The 14,878-nt window shown below is 51.7% G+C and overlaps 1 protein-coding gene across 3 annotated transcripts in view; it reads right to left on the minus strand.

The window, feature by feature from the left end:
• The window catches only part of BATF2 (basic leucine zipper ATF-like transcription factor 2), a 28,666-nt gene that overhangs the window by 6,869 nt on the left and 6,919 nt on the right, over positions 1-14,878 (minus strand). Inside the window, exons 2-3 of one of the 3 annotated variants that reach the window (XM_017948097.3) lie at positions 1,789-1,894; positions 1,108-1,209 (exon numbers count right to left, since the gene is read on the minus strand). In XM_017948097.3, coding sequence (XP_017803586.1) covers positions 1,108-1,146 — 39 coding nt within the window. In that variant the 5' untranslated portion in view covers positions 1,147-1,209; positions 1,789-1,894. Of the gene's footprint in view, positions 1-1,107; positions 1,210-1,777; positions 1,895-14,878 lie in introns of those variants that run through there. The other 2 variants (XM_017948096.3, NM_001169006.1) reach the window with 2 other exon arrangements.

Genomic DNA, 14,878 nt, shown 5'->3' on the forward strand with positions numbered 1-14,878 from the left:
CCATATGCTCCCGGGGGCCATGTCCACGGCAGGCTCACTGTAACACTGGGGCACCAAGAGACTAAAGGCTGAGACAGGACCCATGGAGAGTGAATGGGGCTCCTGTGAGATGGGCAGAGCCTCCAAGGGAAACCATGGCCCAGGGAATATTTTTTTTATTTCATTTCATTTCATTTCATTTCATTTCATTTCATTTCATTTTGAGACAGAGTCTCTCTCTGTCACCCAGGCTGGAGTGCAGTGGCATGATCTTGGCTCACTGCAACCTCCACCTCCCAGGTTCAAGCAATTCTCCTGCCTCAGCCTCCTGAGTAGCTGGGATTACAGGCATGCACCACCACGCCCAGCTAATTTTTGTACTTTTAGTAGAGACGGGGTTTCACCATGTTGGCCAGGATGGTCTCAATCTCCTGAACTCAGGTGATCTGTCCGCCTCAGCCTCCCAAAGTGCTGGGATTACAGGTGTGAGCCACCGAGCCTGGCCTATTTTATTTTATTGAGACAGAGTCTCTCTCTGTCGCCCATGCTGGAGTGCAGTGGCACAATCTCAGCTCACTGCAACCTCCATCTCCCGGGTTCAAGCAGTTCTCCTGCCTCAGCCTCTCGAGTAGCTGAGACTACACACGTGCCCTGCCAAACCCGGCTAATTTTTGTATTTTCAGTAGAGACGGGGTTTTGCCGTGTTGCCCAGGCTGATCTTGAACTCCTGGCCTCATGTTATCTGTCTGCCTCGGCCTCCCAAGGGGCTGGGATTACAGGCGTGAGCCACCACGGCCAGCCGGCCTGGGTTATATGGAGAAGGAAGGAAAGGCTGCTGTGAGGGTAGTGAGGGGGGACCAGGTACGTTAGGGGAGAGCAAGTACACAGAGGTCAAGTTCTAAACCGAAGGCTGGACCTGCAATGTGAGAGCTGGAAACAACTCATTCCAATCCCGACTTCAGGGGAGGAAAGTGAGGCCCAGAGAGGGGCATGCAGAGCCGTCTGTCACACTGCTAAGAGTATGGAGCTGGGACTAGGAGCTCCTGACTGCAGCCCTCACTGCCTGGGCACTGAGAACCCTTGGGATGCTCCCCTTCTCACCCCCGATCCCCAATCCCCTGTACTCACTGTCCCGGTCAGCAGCCCATTGCCCCTGCAGAGGTGCATGGCTTAGGCAGGGAAGCAGAGTCGTCCCTCAGCAGCTGTGACTTCTCAGTGCCCTCTGGAGGCCTAAGGAAGTGGTGGCTCTTTAAATCCCCAGTGGCCACTCCGCCCCCAGAGGGCCAAGTTTCAGTTTCTCCTAAAGCCACCAGTTGCTCAGAATCCCTGGCTCAGGCTTGTTCACGTGGCTAGAATTTCCTAACATGAACTGGTCTTCCGGTTGGGCCCCTTCTCTGGAAAGAGGATGGTGGAGGGTGGAGAGGAGGGAAGACCAAAGGCCAGGTGTGAGGAGGGTGTTCCGGGGGAGGGAGGGCAGGCAGCCAGGGACTGAGATGAGAGGAGAAGCCAGTGGGGACTGAGGCTTATGTAGGGTAGAGAGCCCTTGAGCTCTGGAATTGGGGGAACTGGATCACAGCCCACATTGGAGCTGTCCAGCTTTCAGAAAGTGACTCTCCTTTTTCTGAGCCCTAGTTTTCTCATCCGTAAGGGCTGCAGGATGGTACAACTACCCACTCCCAGGCTCATTACAGGAACTAAGCCAGATAATACAACCACCCCCAAACCTTCTGAGACCACTATGGAAGCATGTCTGCAAAAATAAGCAATGGCCGTTGGATAGAACAGATGGATACATTACTGTTTTCGTACAACAGACTGCGTAGCAGTGGAAAGATTGATGTCCAGTGGTTAGGAGCCCAACTTCCAAGCTACGTGACTTGGGTTCATAATTTCATCTGTGTTTCTGTTTCCAAATCTGTAAAGTGGGGATAAAAACAATTTTGTTACACCAGATGCAGTGGTTCATGCCTGTAATCCAAGTACTCTGGGAGGCCAGGGCAGGAGGATCACTTGAGCTCAGGAGTTTGAGACCAGCCTGGACAACATAGCAAGACCTTATCTCTACTAAAACAACAACAACAAAAAATTAGCTGGGCATGGTGGCACACACCTGTATTCCCAGTTACTCAGGAGGCTGAGATGGGAGATCACTTGAGCCCAGGAGTTCAAGGCTGCAGTGAGCTATAATCTTGCCATTGCACTCCAGCCTGGGCAATACAAGACCTTGTTTCAAAAAATTAATTAATTAAAAATTAAAAAATAAAGACCTAGCAAACCCTGAAGCCCCAGGCATATCTGCATGGTTACTGTATCTCTAAGAGGGACCACACTTGGATGGGGCATCTGTTTGGGGGGCAGAGAGGCCAGTAATTCCTGTCCAAGAACAGCATGCATGCAGTCTGTAGAGTCCTATGGTCTGGTGACTAGAGCATCTTGGGGTTGTACCTGAGACCTGAGGGCTCATGGCTGATAATGTGGGGTCACAAGAATGGCAAATACAGGTATGATCTTCTGATAGGTGATGGTGGCTGGAATGTTGTTTTAAAGAGTCATGGACACCTCTGAGCTTAGTAAAAAAGAGTACTGCAGTTGATTAGCAATGTCTGCCACACCATGATCGATTAGTGATGTCTGTCATGGGCAGCGATGTGGAGAGTGCAGTCCCCTGCTATCCTTAGAACCAGGCATAAAGCAAGTCTGGGTTTCAGAGTCAAAAGACTTGACTCTCAGTCCTGGCACTCCACTCACCCGGTTTATCACCTGGAGCCTCAGTGTCTTCAAATATATGCTGGCAATTACAAAGAAATGATACCTATTTGACAGTTGTTTTGAAGATGGGAAAGAATGAAATGAGAAGAAAGCTCTTGGGATATTGTAAAGTACTATGCGGCAAGGAATCCCCCTCCTGAGATTTGTGGTGTCATATTCTGGATTCTAAGATTATTTTTTTTTTTTTTTTTTTTTGAGACGGAGTCTTTGCTCTGTAGCCCGGGCTGGAGTGCAGTGGCCGGATCTCAGCTCACTGCAAGCTCCGCCTCCCGGGTTTGTGCCATTCTCCCGCCTCAGCCTCCCGAGTAGCTGGGACTACAAGCGCCCGCCACCTCGCCCGGCTAGTTTTTTGTATTTTTAGTAGAGACGGGGTTTCACCGTGTTAGCCAGGATGGTCTCGATCTCCTGACCTCGTGATCCGCCCGTCTCGGCCTCCCAAAGTGCTGGGATTACAGGCTTGAGCCACCGCGCCCGGCCTGGATTCTAAGATTATTAATGCAGGCTCCTAATTTAAAATGCCTGGGTGGGTGGGATTGGGCATAACAGCTGGGCCTTGCCCTCCTAGTTTCTGAGGGGCCTGGGGGCAGAGGCTGAAGTGGGATGCCCCACACAGTGAGGCCATCCCTGTTTCTCTGAATTATTGTTTCCCAGAAACCAGGAAGGCTGGGGCATCTTGCCTGAGGCAGGCACCTGAAGGGCTCATTAAGCCAGCCTATGAGCTCCCCTGGGAGGATCTGCAGGTGCCTTATGCATGATGTGACTAAGAAGAAACACCCACACGCGATGCTAGTGTCCCCACTCCAGATCCCAGCCCCCACCCCGGACCCCCAATCTTTCTTCTCCAGATCTCAGCTTCTGACAGAGGTGAGACAGCAGGTGTAGCTCTTCCCAGAACACCACAGCCCTGGGAGAAGACCAAAGAAGGCAGCATTTATGGCTTCCTAAGGAGGCGGCTGGGAGAGGGAGTGGCAGGGAGGGAGGGAAGGAGGGGGAGTGGGTAATGTTTAACTAGGAATGGCTGTGGGAGACTTCTCCCAGGCTGGTGGGACCATCCAATCTGACCTTGCCTTAGACGGTGTCTCAGTCAGCTCAGGCTGCTATAATGCAATACCAGAAACTGGGTGGCTTAATGACACTTTTATTTCTCGCAGTTCTGAGGGCTGAGAAATCCAAGAGCAAGGTACTGGTAGGTTTAGCTCCTGGCAAGGCCTCTTCCTGGCTGGAAGATGGTGGCACTCCTGCCGTGTTCTCAGATAGTCTCTCTGCCTTCTTATAAAGACACTCATCCCATGGTAGGGTCCTACCCTCACGACCTTATCTCAGCCAATTACCTCCTGAAGGCCCCACCTCCAAATACCATCTTACCAAGGGTTGGCACTTCAGTGTGTGAGTTTGCGGGGGACACAAACTTTCAGTCCATAAAAAGAGGGTGAGGAAACTAACGCCCAGAGGGGCAAGGTCACCCCACAGGAGGGGCAGGGCTGCAGGGAGAACACAACCTCTCTCTTCCAGGCCTCAGTCCTGCTCCACACCCTGCTTGGAAAGGCCTAGTCCATTAGTCCAGAGCCAGCAGCCCCAGTGGGTGGAGGGTTGGAGGCCTCCCAAATACCACACCTACCAATGAGCTCCTGCACGGCAGGACTGGTTCTTTGAAGGGTCCTCAGTGCTTCAAACACTGCCTTCACATATAGACGCTCAATTAATGAATTAATGAGTTAAAGTCCAGCAGGCAGCTTGCCACCCAGGAACCCCAAAACTTTTCTGAGGAAAGAAACTTTTCGCTCATTCCCACAGGACCTGCTCTGGGTTCCTGGTGGGCTCTCCTCAACCAACTTCATCATTTTACTAGTAAAGAAACTGAGGTAGGCCGGGCGCGGTGGCTCACGCCTGTAATCCCTGCACTTTGGGAGGCCGAGGTGGGCGGATCACGAGGTCAGGAGATCGAGACCATCCTGGCTAACACGGTGAAACCCCGTCTCTACTAAAACACAAAAATTAGCGAGGCCAGTGGCCCGGGCGCCTGTAGTCCCAGCCTGCTTGGGAGGCTGAGGGGCAGGAGAATGAAGTGATGGACCGGAGGAGCTGCAGTGGCGAGATCGCGCCACTGCACTCCAGCCAGGCAGGCAGAAGACTCACAGCCTCCACAAAAAAAAAAAAAAAAGAAAAAAAAAGAAACTGAGGTAGAGGGAAGAGAAAGTCACACCACTGTTTTGGGAGAAGCCAGGATGCATTGAAGCCCTGTGCCCCCACTTTTTTTTTTTTGAAACAGAGTCCCACTCTGTCACTTGGGCTGAGCACAGTGGTGCAATCCTTAGCCACGTGTCCAGCCCTACCTACAGGCCTCTTTCCCACACTTCCAGGGTTAGACAGGCGGCTCAGATCTCCAGCTGCTGAAGTGGCTTGACCCTTCAGTCTAGGTCTTCCACCATGTGCATCCCTCATGTGGGGATTAGGTCATGTAGGCACTTGGCCTCCTCAGAGCACCTCCAGAGAGGCACACAGATGAAAGCAGAAAAAAAGAGGCCAGTAAGTTGCTGTGGTGCTGGAGAGCTGGCTGCTGACTTCCCATCCCACACCTCCCAGTGGGAGGCCAAGCCTCAGCTGGGAGGAGTTTACACAATCCAGTGTGTGGGACCGCCTGTTGAGGAAGGCACTGCCTGTCATAGAACTTCCACTGGGGAGATGCTTTCTGCTGGGGAGGTCAGGGAAGGATTTCCAGAGCAGGAGCTCTTTTGAAGGGACATTGAAGGATGGGCGGTACATCCTAAGACCTGAACTTGTTCTTGGGCAGGGTTACTTAACAAACCTCTTTATACCTCATCTGTAAAATGGAGATGATATGTTATGGTGGTTGTCTTTGCTGTGAAACAGAAACATACAATTTTGTGGGGTTTTTGTTTGTTTTGTTTTTGTTTTGAGATGGAGTCACCGGCTCTGTGCGGCCAGGCTGGAGTGCAGTGGCTGGATGTAGGCTCACCATGGCTCCGCTCCCCCGGGTTCACACTATTCTCCTGCCTCAGCCTCCTGAGTAGCTGGGACTACAGGTGCCACGCCACCATGCCCGGCTAATATTTTGTATTTTTAGTAGAGATGGGGTTTCACCGTGTTAGCCAGGATGGTCTTGATCTCCTGACCTCGTGATCTGCCTGCCTCAGCCTCCTAAAGTGCTGGGATGCAAGTGAGCCACAGCAGCTCACCTTGTTTTTATTTTTATTTTTTTAATTTTTATTTTGTTTGGGCGGGGTTTTGCGCTCTTGTTGCCAGGCTGGAGTGCAATGGCGATCTCGACTCACCGCGGCCTCTACTCCCAGGTTCAACAATTCTCCTGCCTCAGCCTCCGTGAAGTAGCTGGGATTACAGGCATGTGCCACCATGCCCAGCTAGTCTGGCACTGTGAGATGGGGTTTCTGCATGTTGGTCAGGCTGGTCTCGCTCCCGACCTCAAGGGTGATCCACCACCTCGGCCTCCCAAAGATGCTGGGATTACAGGCGTGAGCCACAGCGCCCTGGCACACTAGGCAGTCTTGCTCTGTCTCCACGCTGGAGTGAGGTGATACGATCTCGGCTCACTGCAACCTCTACCTCCTGGGTTCAAGTGATTCTCCTGCCTCAACCTCCCAAGCAGCTGGGATTACAGGTGCAAGCCACCATGCCCAGCTAATTTTGCTATATTTTTAGTAAGATGGGAGTTTCCACCATGGTGGCTGGCTGGTCTCGAACTCCTGACCTTAGGTGATCCGCCAACCTGAGCCTCCCAAAGTGCTGGGATTATAGGTATGAGCCACCATGCTTGGCCAATGGGGATAATAATAGAAGGATTTAAGTAATTTGTGTAAAAGGCTTAGAACAGTGCACGGCCCACAGTTAAGTCACATAAACATCTGTTAAACTTAACAAAGGCACTCAATACATATCTGATTAATTTTTATTCATGTAACAACAGGCTTGTATTTTGTCCTTCCCTCCTTCCTTCCTTCCCTCCCTCCCTCCCTCCCTCCCTCTCTCTCTCTCTCTTTCTGATGGAGTCTCGCTCTGTCACCCAGGCTGGAGTGCAGTGGCACGATCTCAGCTCACTGCAACCTCCGCCTCCTGGGTTCAAGCGATTCTCCTGGCTCAGCCTCCTAAGTAGCCGGGACTACAGGCACACACCACCACACCCAGCAAAACTTTTGTATTTTTAGCAGAGACGGGTTTTCACCATGTTGACCAGGCTAGTCTCAAACTCCTGGCCTCAAGTGATCCACCTGCCTCTGCCTCCCAAAGTGCTGGGATTACAGGCATAAGCCACCACACCCAGCCTTTTTTAAAAATTTTTTTGAGAGAGGATTTTGCTCTTGTCACCCAGGCTGGAGTACAGTGGCGCAACCTTGACTCACTGCAAACTCCGCCTCCTGGGTTCAAGCAATTCTCCTGCCTCAGCCTCCTGAGTAGCTGGAATTACATACGTACACCACCACGTCCCGCTAATTTTTGTATTGTTAGTAAAGACAGGGTTTCACCACTTTGGCCAAGCTGGTCTCGAACTCCAGACCTCGTGATCCTCCCGCCTCAGCCTCCCAAGAGACTGGGATTACATGCATGAGCCACCACACCCGGCCGTAAGTGAAGTATTCTCCATGCAGCTGCTCGTGAAACCTTCACTGGGAGGTAGCAGATATCTGTGTTAGAGGAGTCTCTTTCCCTTATAGATGATCTAAGTTACTACCAAGTCTAGAGTGTACCAGCTTCAGACACGATGCCCAAACGATGTCATCGGGAGTCAGACTCTTCCTCTATTTGTCCTCCGGGCTGGCTACATTCTCAGGCAAAGCCCGCTCATGGCAGTAGGATGGCCACCAGAAACACCAGCTTCACAACACCCCAGCAGGGGCACATCCCCAGCCCCTCCCACTTTCCCAGTAGCTACAACAAAAGTCCTAGGCTTGGCCTTCCTTCGTCTGGCTTGGGTCATGTGCCTATTCCTGACATCAATCACTGTGACCAGGTGAGATTGGCAAGGCCAGGACTTCAAGCCCATCCTGGAGCCCAGGGTTGGGGTCAGCCCCATCTAAACCATAGGGACTAGGGGTGAAGAAGGGGCAGTTCCCCAGGGCATTGGGTACTGTTGGCAGAAGAAGGGTGAGTAGATGCCAGTTGATCCCACAACCTCAGCTCAGCTTCCGACATGAGGAAACTGCCACTCAGCAGCACATCCTGGACCCTGGTCACCTCCCCAGGTTGATAGACTCCAATGCCCCCCTGCCTCTGATACCAAGCCCAGCACTCTTCCTGTCCATTGTTTCACAGCTGCCCAAGATGTGGAGGAAGGTCCCAGCAGTCAGGGACCCGTGGACAGGAAAGCAAGGGCTTGCCAAAGGATGATTCCAGATGTACTGAATGCTGGGCAGAGACAGGGGAAGCCACATCATGGAGACTCCCCAGGGCGTGGGGAGAGAAAACAGACTTACTTTCAGCACATTGTGCACAGCACATTTCAGTGCTCATTAAAGATGGAGTCTGGGCCAGGCGCGGTGGCTCACACCTGTAATCCCAGGACTTTGGGAAGCCAAGGTTGGCAAATTAAGAGTTCGAGACCAGCCTGGCCAACCTCGTGAAACCCTGTCTCTACTAAAAATACAAAAATTAGCCAGGCATGGTGGCACATGCCTGTATTTCCAGCTACTCGGGGGGCTGAGGCAGGAGAGTTGCTTGAATCTGGGAGGCAGAAGTTGCAGTGAGCCAAGATTGCACCACTGCACTCCAGTCTCGACAACAGAGACTCTGTGTTAAAAAATAAAAATGAAAAAAGATGGAGTCTGCAAATAGCTGGGCCTCCCAGGAACTAAGTGACTTCCCCAGGGCTCTGTGGGGCTCTTCACTGCCTAGTCCTCGGTGCACCTTCCCACGCTCACTCCCCTCCCCAACCCCCACTCCTGCTGGCTCTTTGCCACCTCCAATGCCTTGTGCTTCTGAGTCTCTGCCATTCCTTTAATGTACTTGCACATCTTTCCAGGAAGTGGTCTGGAACTTCTGGAAATGGGCAGGCAGTATAAATTATAAACAGCTGAGCTCTGAAGAGTCTGAGAGCATCCCAGGGCTTTGTTTGCAAATGGCAGTTGCAACCATAGCTCCTGGATTTTCCCAGGCAGTTGAAGCCCCGAAAAGACCAGGGTTCAATCCTCGCTCTGTCCTGCTACTGTGTGAGCTTGGACAAGACCCTTGGTTTTTCTGGGTTCTCACTGTCCTTGTTTGTAAAATGGTGATAATTCCCTCACTTTGCCAGGGCTGCCCTGATGACTGAAACAAGGTAGGGAAAGTGGTCACCAGTGACCTCAGACAGGATAAGTCCTTTGCTCTTGTCCTAGTTACCCCTAAAGACGGGAGGGCCTCATGCGGAGGCTGGTGCCAGGGAGTGGCCAGCCAAGCTCATGGAGCAAGGGACTGGAGGGCTGGCTGGGGTGCAGTGGGGTGGGAAATGAAGCCCAACCCAGGCTAGCTAGTGACTTGAAATGCAACAGACAAGACGGCGCTGCCCTTGGCAGAACCAGCACCAAGGGTGCAGGAGAGCTTTGACCACACAGGTCAGCAGTCAGTCACCATCAGAGGACTCCAGAGATTCTCCAGCTTGTTTTGCAACTGGGGAAACTGAGGCCTGGCAAGAAGAGGGGAACTGGCCAAGTACAAGGAGGCAGCGGAGACAGGCAAACCCAGGTTCTGCTGCAGCCTCCCTGTGCTCTTCTCATATTATTCCTCACTGATCCAATGTGGGGAAAAGAAAGATCAGACTGTTACTGTAAGTCTATATAGGGAAGAAGTAGACATAAGAGACTCCATTTTGTTCTATATATTTGAGATGTTGTTAATCTGTGACTCTACTCCCCCAACCTTTGTCCTTGCAAGAGACATGTGCTATGGTGACTCAAGGTTTAGGCTGGATTTTGGGCTGTGCAGGGTGTGTTTTGTTAAACAAGTGCCTGGAGGTGTTTGCTGGTTAAAAGTCATCACCATTCTCTTAATCTCGCACCCAGCCACATCGCGACACTGGCTAAAGGTCGCAGGGACCTCTGCCTAGGAAAGCTTAGGCATTGTCCGCTGCTCTCCCATGTAGTAGTCTGAAATATGGCCTCGTGGAAGGGAATCTGGATCGTCCCCAGCCTGACACCCATGAAGGGTCTGTGCTGAGGAGGACCAGTGCCAGCAAGCAGTTTACGGTTGTTACGCTGAGATAGAGAAAGACGTCTCCTGCCCATCCCTCAAGTAATGGAACATCTCGGGTGTAAACCCCATTGTATGTTCTGTTTACTTCTGAGAAAGGAGAAACCACCTTTAGGCTTAAAAGGGAGACTGCTTAGCAATGCTGCTCTTTATGCACTAAAAAGGTTTACGGATAAGTTTGCATATGCATATCAAGGCACAGCACTTTTCCTTAAACTATTCATGTCACAGAGAACTTTATTCATATGTCTTACTGCTGACTTTCTTCTCCTATAATGATCCTATTATCCAGCTACTTTTCAACACTGAGGGAACTCTCAGAGACCGGAAGTCAAGGTGGTCCCTTCTGTAGCTGAGCTGGCCTCTGGGCCCACTTTTTTCTATACTTTGTCTCTGTGTCTCATTTCCTTTCTCAAGTCTCTTGTTCCACCTAACGAGAAACGCCCACAGGTGTGGAGGGGTAGGCCACCCCTTCAATCCAACAAACATCCTGGGGCCTGGAGTGGAAATAACAGGGGCACAGGACACCCTTAGAGGGCAGGGAGCATTTGTACCTGTTGTGGGTCTGCAGGAGCAGGACTGATTCCCAGAAGCCCCAGACCAGGGTCCCAGGAGCTGGAAAGGGAGCCCCATCCGGAAAAAAGTCTGGGGATGGGGTTCTCTAGAGAGCTGAGTTCACCTGCAGCTCACGTGCACCAAGCTTCAATGTCTCAGACAGCCTTGTGCCCTCTCTGGACCTGTTTCCTCATGTGTAAAATGAAGGAACTTAACCAGGCGCTGTGGCTCACACCCTATAATCCCAGCACTTTGGGAGGCCAAGGCAGGAGGATTACTTGAGCCCAGGAGTTCAAGACCAACCTGGGCAACACGGCAAGACCCCATCTCTGACAACAACAACAACAACCCCAAAAATGAAAACAAAAATTAGCTGGGCATGGTGGCGTGAGCCTACAGTACCAGCTACTCAGGAGGCTGAGATGGGAGGATCACTTGAGCCTGGGAGGCAGAGGTTGCAGTGAGCTGAGATCATATCACTGCATTCCAGCCTGGGAGACAGAGCAAGATCGTGTCTCAAAATAAATAAAATAAAATGAAGGAACTTGACAATGACTTCTCAGGGTCCTTCTTGCTGTGCGGGAGGCCAGGGCCTGCCTGCACCTCTTGGGAGGCTTTTTTCTAAACAAGGGACTAGCAATGAACCGAGGTTGGTGCTGCAGACAGAGACCTGGGTGCCTCCCCCAGCACTGCTACCTGCCTTCCACTCTGGGGCTGAGTCTTCCCTTCCCGGCACCCATGGGGAGGGGTACCTATGAGATGCCCCCCCTTTTTTTTTTTTTTTTTTTGAGTCGGAGTCTCGCTCTGACCCCCAGGCTGGAGTGCAGTGGCCCGATCTTGGCTCACTGCAAGCTCTGCCTCCCAGGTTCACACCATTCTCCTGCCTCAGCCTCCCAAGTAGCTGGGACTACAGGCGCCCGCCACCACGCCCGGCTAGTTTTTTGTATTTTTAGTAGAGACAGGGTTTCACCATGTTAGCCAGGATGGTCTCGATCTCCTGACCTTGTGATCCACTCGCCTCGGCCTCCCAAAGTGCTGGGATTACAGGCGTGAGCCACTGTGCCCAGCCGAGATGCCCTTTTTCTTTTTTCTTTTTTTTTTTTGAGATGGAGTCTCACTCTGTCGCCCAGACTGGAGTGCAGTGGCACGATCTTGGCTCACTGTAACCTCTGCCTCCCGAGTTCAAGCAATTCTCCTGCCTCAGCCTCCTAAGTAGCTGGGATTACAGGTGCCCAGCACCATGCCCAGCACCACATCCAGCTATTTTTTTTATTTTTAGTAGAGATGGAGTTTTGCCATGTTGGCCAGGGTGGTCTCAAACTCCTGATCTCAGGTGATCCACCTGCCTCGGCTTCCCCAAGTGCTGGGATTACAGGCATGAGCCACCATGCCCAGCCAAGACGCCCTTTTTGATTTGGGGCCGGTGTGGGAGTTGGAATCTGTGGGGATCTCAGAGAGTGGGAGCCGGGTCTGCCATGGTTTGGGGGCTGAGAAACCTGATGGCGAGAACAAGCCTGGTGAAGCCCTGCTGCTTCCTGTCTGTGTGAGCAGCTAGAAAGCAATTCACAAACCTCTATCCTTATTTCTATCACCCAGCAACTATATCCTGAGCATCTCCTATGTGGCAGGCCCTGCTCTGGGTGCTGGGAGACATCTGTTTTTTAAAAAAGATCCAAGTCCTGCCCTTGTGGCATTTCCATCCTAGGGAGGAGCAGGGAGACAATAATTCTACTAAGTGAATTATCTAGTCTGGTGGGAGTCCACAGGTACCACAGGGAAAAGAGAGCTAGGTAAGGGCCGTGGGGAGTGTGGGGTGGGGGATTTCACATGTAAATAGTGGGGTCAGACTGAGCCTCATTGAGACATTTGAACAAACAAAAATTGTTTTTGACATTGGATATTTGAGCAAAGAATTGAAGAGGAGAGAGCCATGACAGTGAGGTACTGGCTGGGATCGGGGGCAGAGTGGTGTAGTGGACTCCCGGGACTGGCAGGGTCGGGGGAGCAAGAAATTGGGGTGGAGGCCACGGGCCATTCACGCAGGGGCTCTTAGGCCAGTGAGAACCTTGGGCTTTTACTCTGAAAGATACAGAGAGCACCAGAGGGCTCTGAGCAGAGGAGAATGTGATCTGATGCAGAGGTTAAAAGGGTCCCTGGTCGGGCATGGTGGCTCACACCTGTAATCCCAGCATTTTGGGAGGCCGAGGCAGGAGGATCACTTGAGGTCAGGAGTTCAAGACCAGCCTGGCCAACATGATGAAACCCTGTCTCTATTAAAAATACAAAAATTAGCCAGACGTGGTGGCGCATGCTTGGGAGGCTGAGGTGGGAGGATCATTTGAACCCAGGAGGTAGTGGCTACAGTGAGCCGAGATTGCACTGCTGAGCAAGACTCCATCTCAAAAATAAATAAATAGGCCTGGCACGGTAACTCACACCTGTAATCCCAGCACTTTGGGAGGCGGATGTGGGCGGATCACCAGAGATCAGGAGTTTGAGACCAGCCTGGCCAACATGGCGAAACCCTGTCTCTACCAAAAACACAAAAATTAGCTGGGCATGGTGGTGGACGCCTGTAATCCCAGCTACTCGGGAGGCTGAAGCAGGAGCCACTGCACTCCAGCTTAGGCAACAGACTGAGATTGCATCTCAAAATAATAATAATAGCAATAATAAATAAAAATAAATTAAAAATAAAAGGGTTGACCGAGCACTGTGGCTCATGCCTGTAATCCCAGCACTTTGGGAGGCCAAGGTAGGTGGATCACCTGAGGTCAGGAATTCAAGACCAGCCTGGCCAACATGGTGAAGCCCCATCTCTACTAAAAATACAAAAATTAGCCAGACATGGTGGCTCATGCCTGTAACCCCAGCTACTCTGGAAGCTGCAGCACGAGAATCACTTGAACCCGGGAGGCAGAGGTTGCAGTGAGCCAAGATCACGCCACTGCACTCCAGCCTGGGCGACAGAGTGAGACTCTGTCTCAATAAATCAATAAAAATAAAAAGGTCTCTGTGCCTTGGAGCAGGTGAGCAAGGAAGCTGGTCAGGAGACTGCTGCAGCGATCCAGGTGAGTGGGGGGGTCTGTCACATGGAGAGAAGAGGGGTACCTGCCTCTCAGGTTCCAGAGTAAGGGCACAGCAGGACACAGGCAGCCAGAGGCAGCAGTTTCTCCTGCATTCATTCACCAGGCTCAGCCCCATAGAGGCAGGAAGCATCCAGCACAGGCAACAGGTGAGGTGGACGAGCACGTGGCTGTTGGAAGAGCCCAGATTTTCAAGTCCTTTCTACCTCTGAAGGTTCTGGAATAGCTTGCAGATGTCATGTGCCCTTGGGGGATGAGTAACACCTCCTTTTGTCATCTGGAAATTGGGGAGGATGCCTCTGTTGCCTCCCACACTGGCAGATGGGCTAAGACCTGTAATGAAGATACTTGAAAACTCTGACTTGTCTTATGAGGCATGCAGCAGTGGCATGCAGGATGTACACACCCACTGAATCATCAGTGACCAGCACTAGGGACCCAGCTGTCTTTGGATATGTAAAACCTGCAGAGGCTTAGCGCAGCAGCTCACGCCTGTAATCCCAGCACTTTGGGAGGCCGAAGTGGGTGGATCACTTGAACCCAGGAGTTCAAGACCAGCCTGGCCTACATGGTGAAACCCTGTCTCTTCTGAAAATATAAAAATTAGCCAGGCATGGTGGTGCATGCCTGTAATCCCAGCTACTCGGGAGGCTGAGGCAGGAGAATCGCTTGAACCCGAGAGGTGGAGGTTGCAGTGAGCCAAGATCGCACCACTGCACTCCAGCCTGGGTGACAGAGTGAGACTGTCTCAAAAAAAAAAAAAAAAAAAAAAAAAGACCTATAGGAAGATGAGCGGTGGGAGGGCAGAACTATGGTCTGTATGCAGCTGCCATCTCTGTGCTTCCAGTTCTTTGCTTATTAATTAGTGGGACAAAACCTACACTTGGGTAAGCTGCCAGCACGTGCTGGTTGGTGCCTCTGTCACAGGCATGTGGTCCAAAAAATAAGACTGGCATCATAGATTGTCTTATCAGAGAGGGAAAACAGGTTTTCTGTCTTCTCATTAAAACTGTGACTTTATCTTAAACAATCTAATATAAACAATATTATAAAGTTTTTTGCGGGCCTTGATGGCTCACGCCTGTAATCCAGCACTTTGGGGCCGGTGAGGATCCACAAGGTCAGAGGTCGAGACCACAGTGAGCCCGTCTCTACTAAAAAATACAAAAAGTGCTTGGTGATGGTGGGGCCTGTAGTCCCAGCTACTCAGGAGGCTGAGGCAGAGGCCGGCGTGAACCGGGGAGGCGGGAGCTTGTGGTGAGCGAGATCAGCCACCACCTCCAGCCTGGGCCACA

The sequence above is a fragment of the Papio anubis genome, chromosome 12 (assembly GCF_008728515.1).
Source record: "Papio anubis isolate 15944 chromosome 12, Panubis1.0, whole genome shotgun sequence".
In the NCBI taxonomy this organism is placed as follows: domain Eukaryota; kingdom Metazoa; phylum Chordata; class Mammalia; order Primates; family Cercopithecidae; genus Papio; species Papio anubis.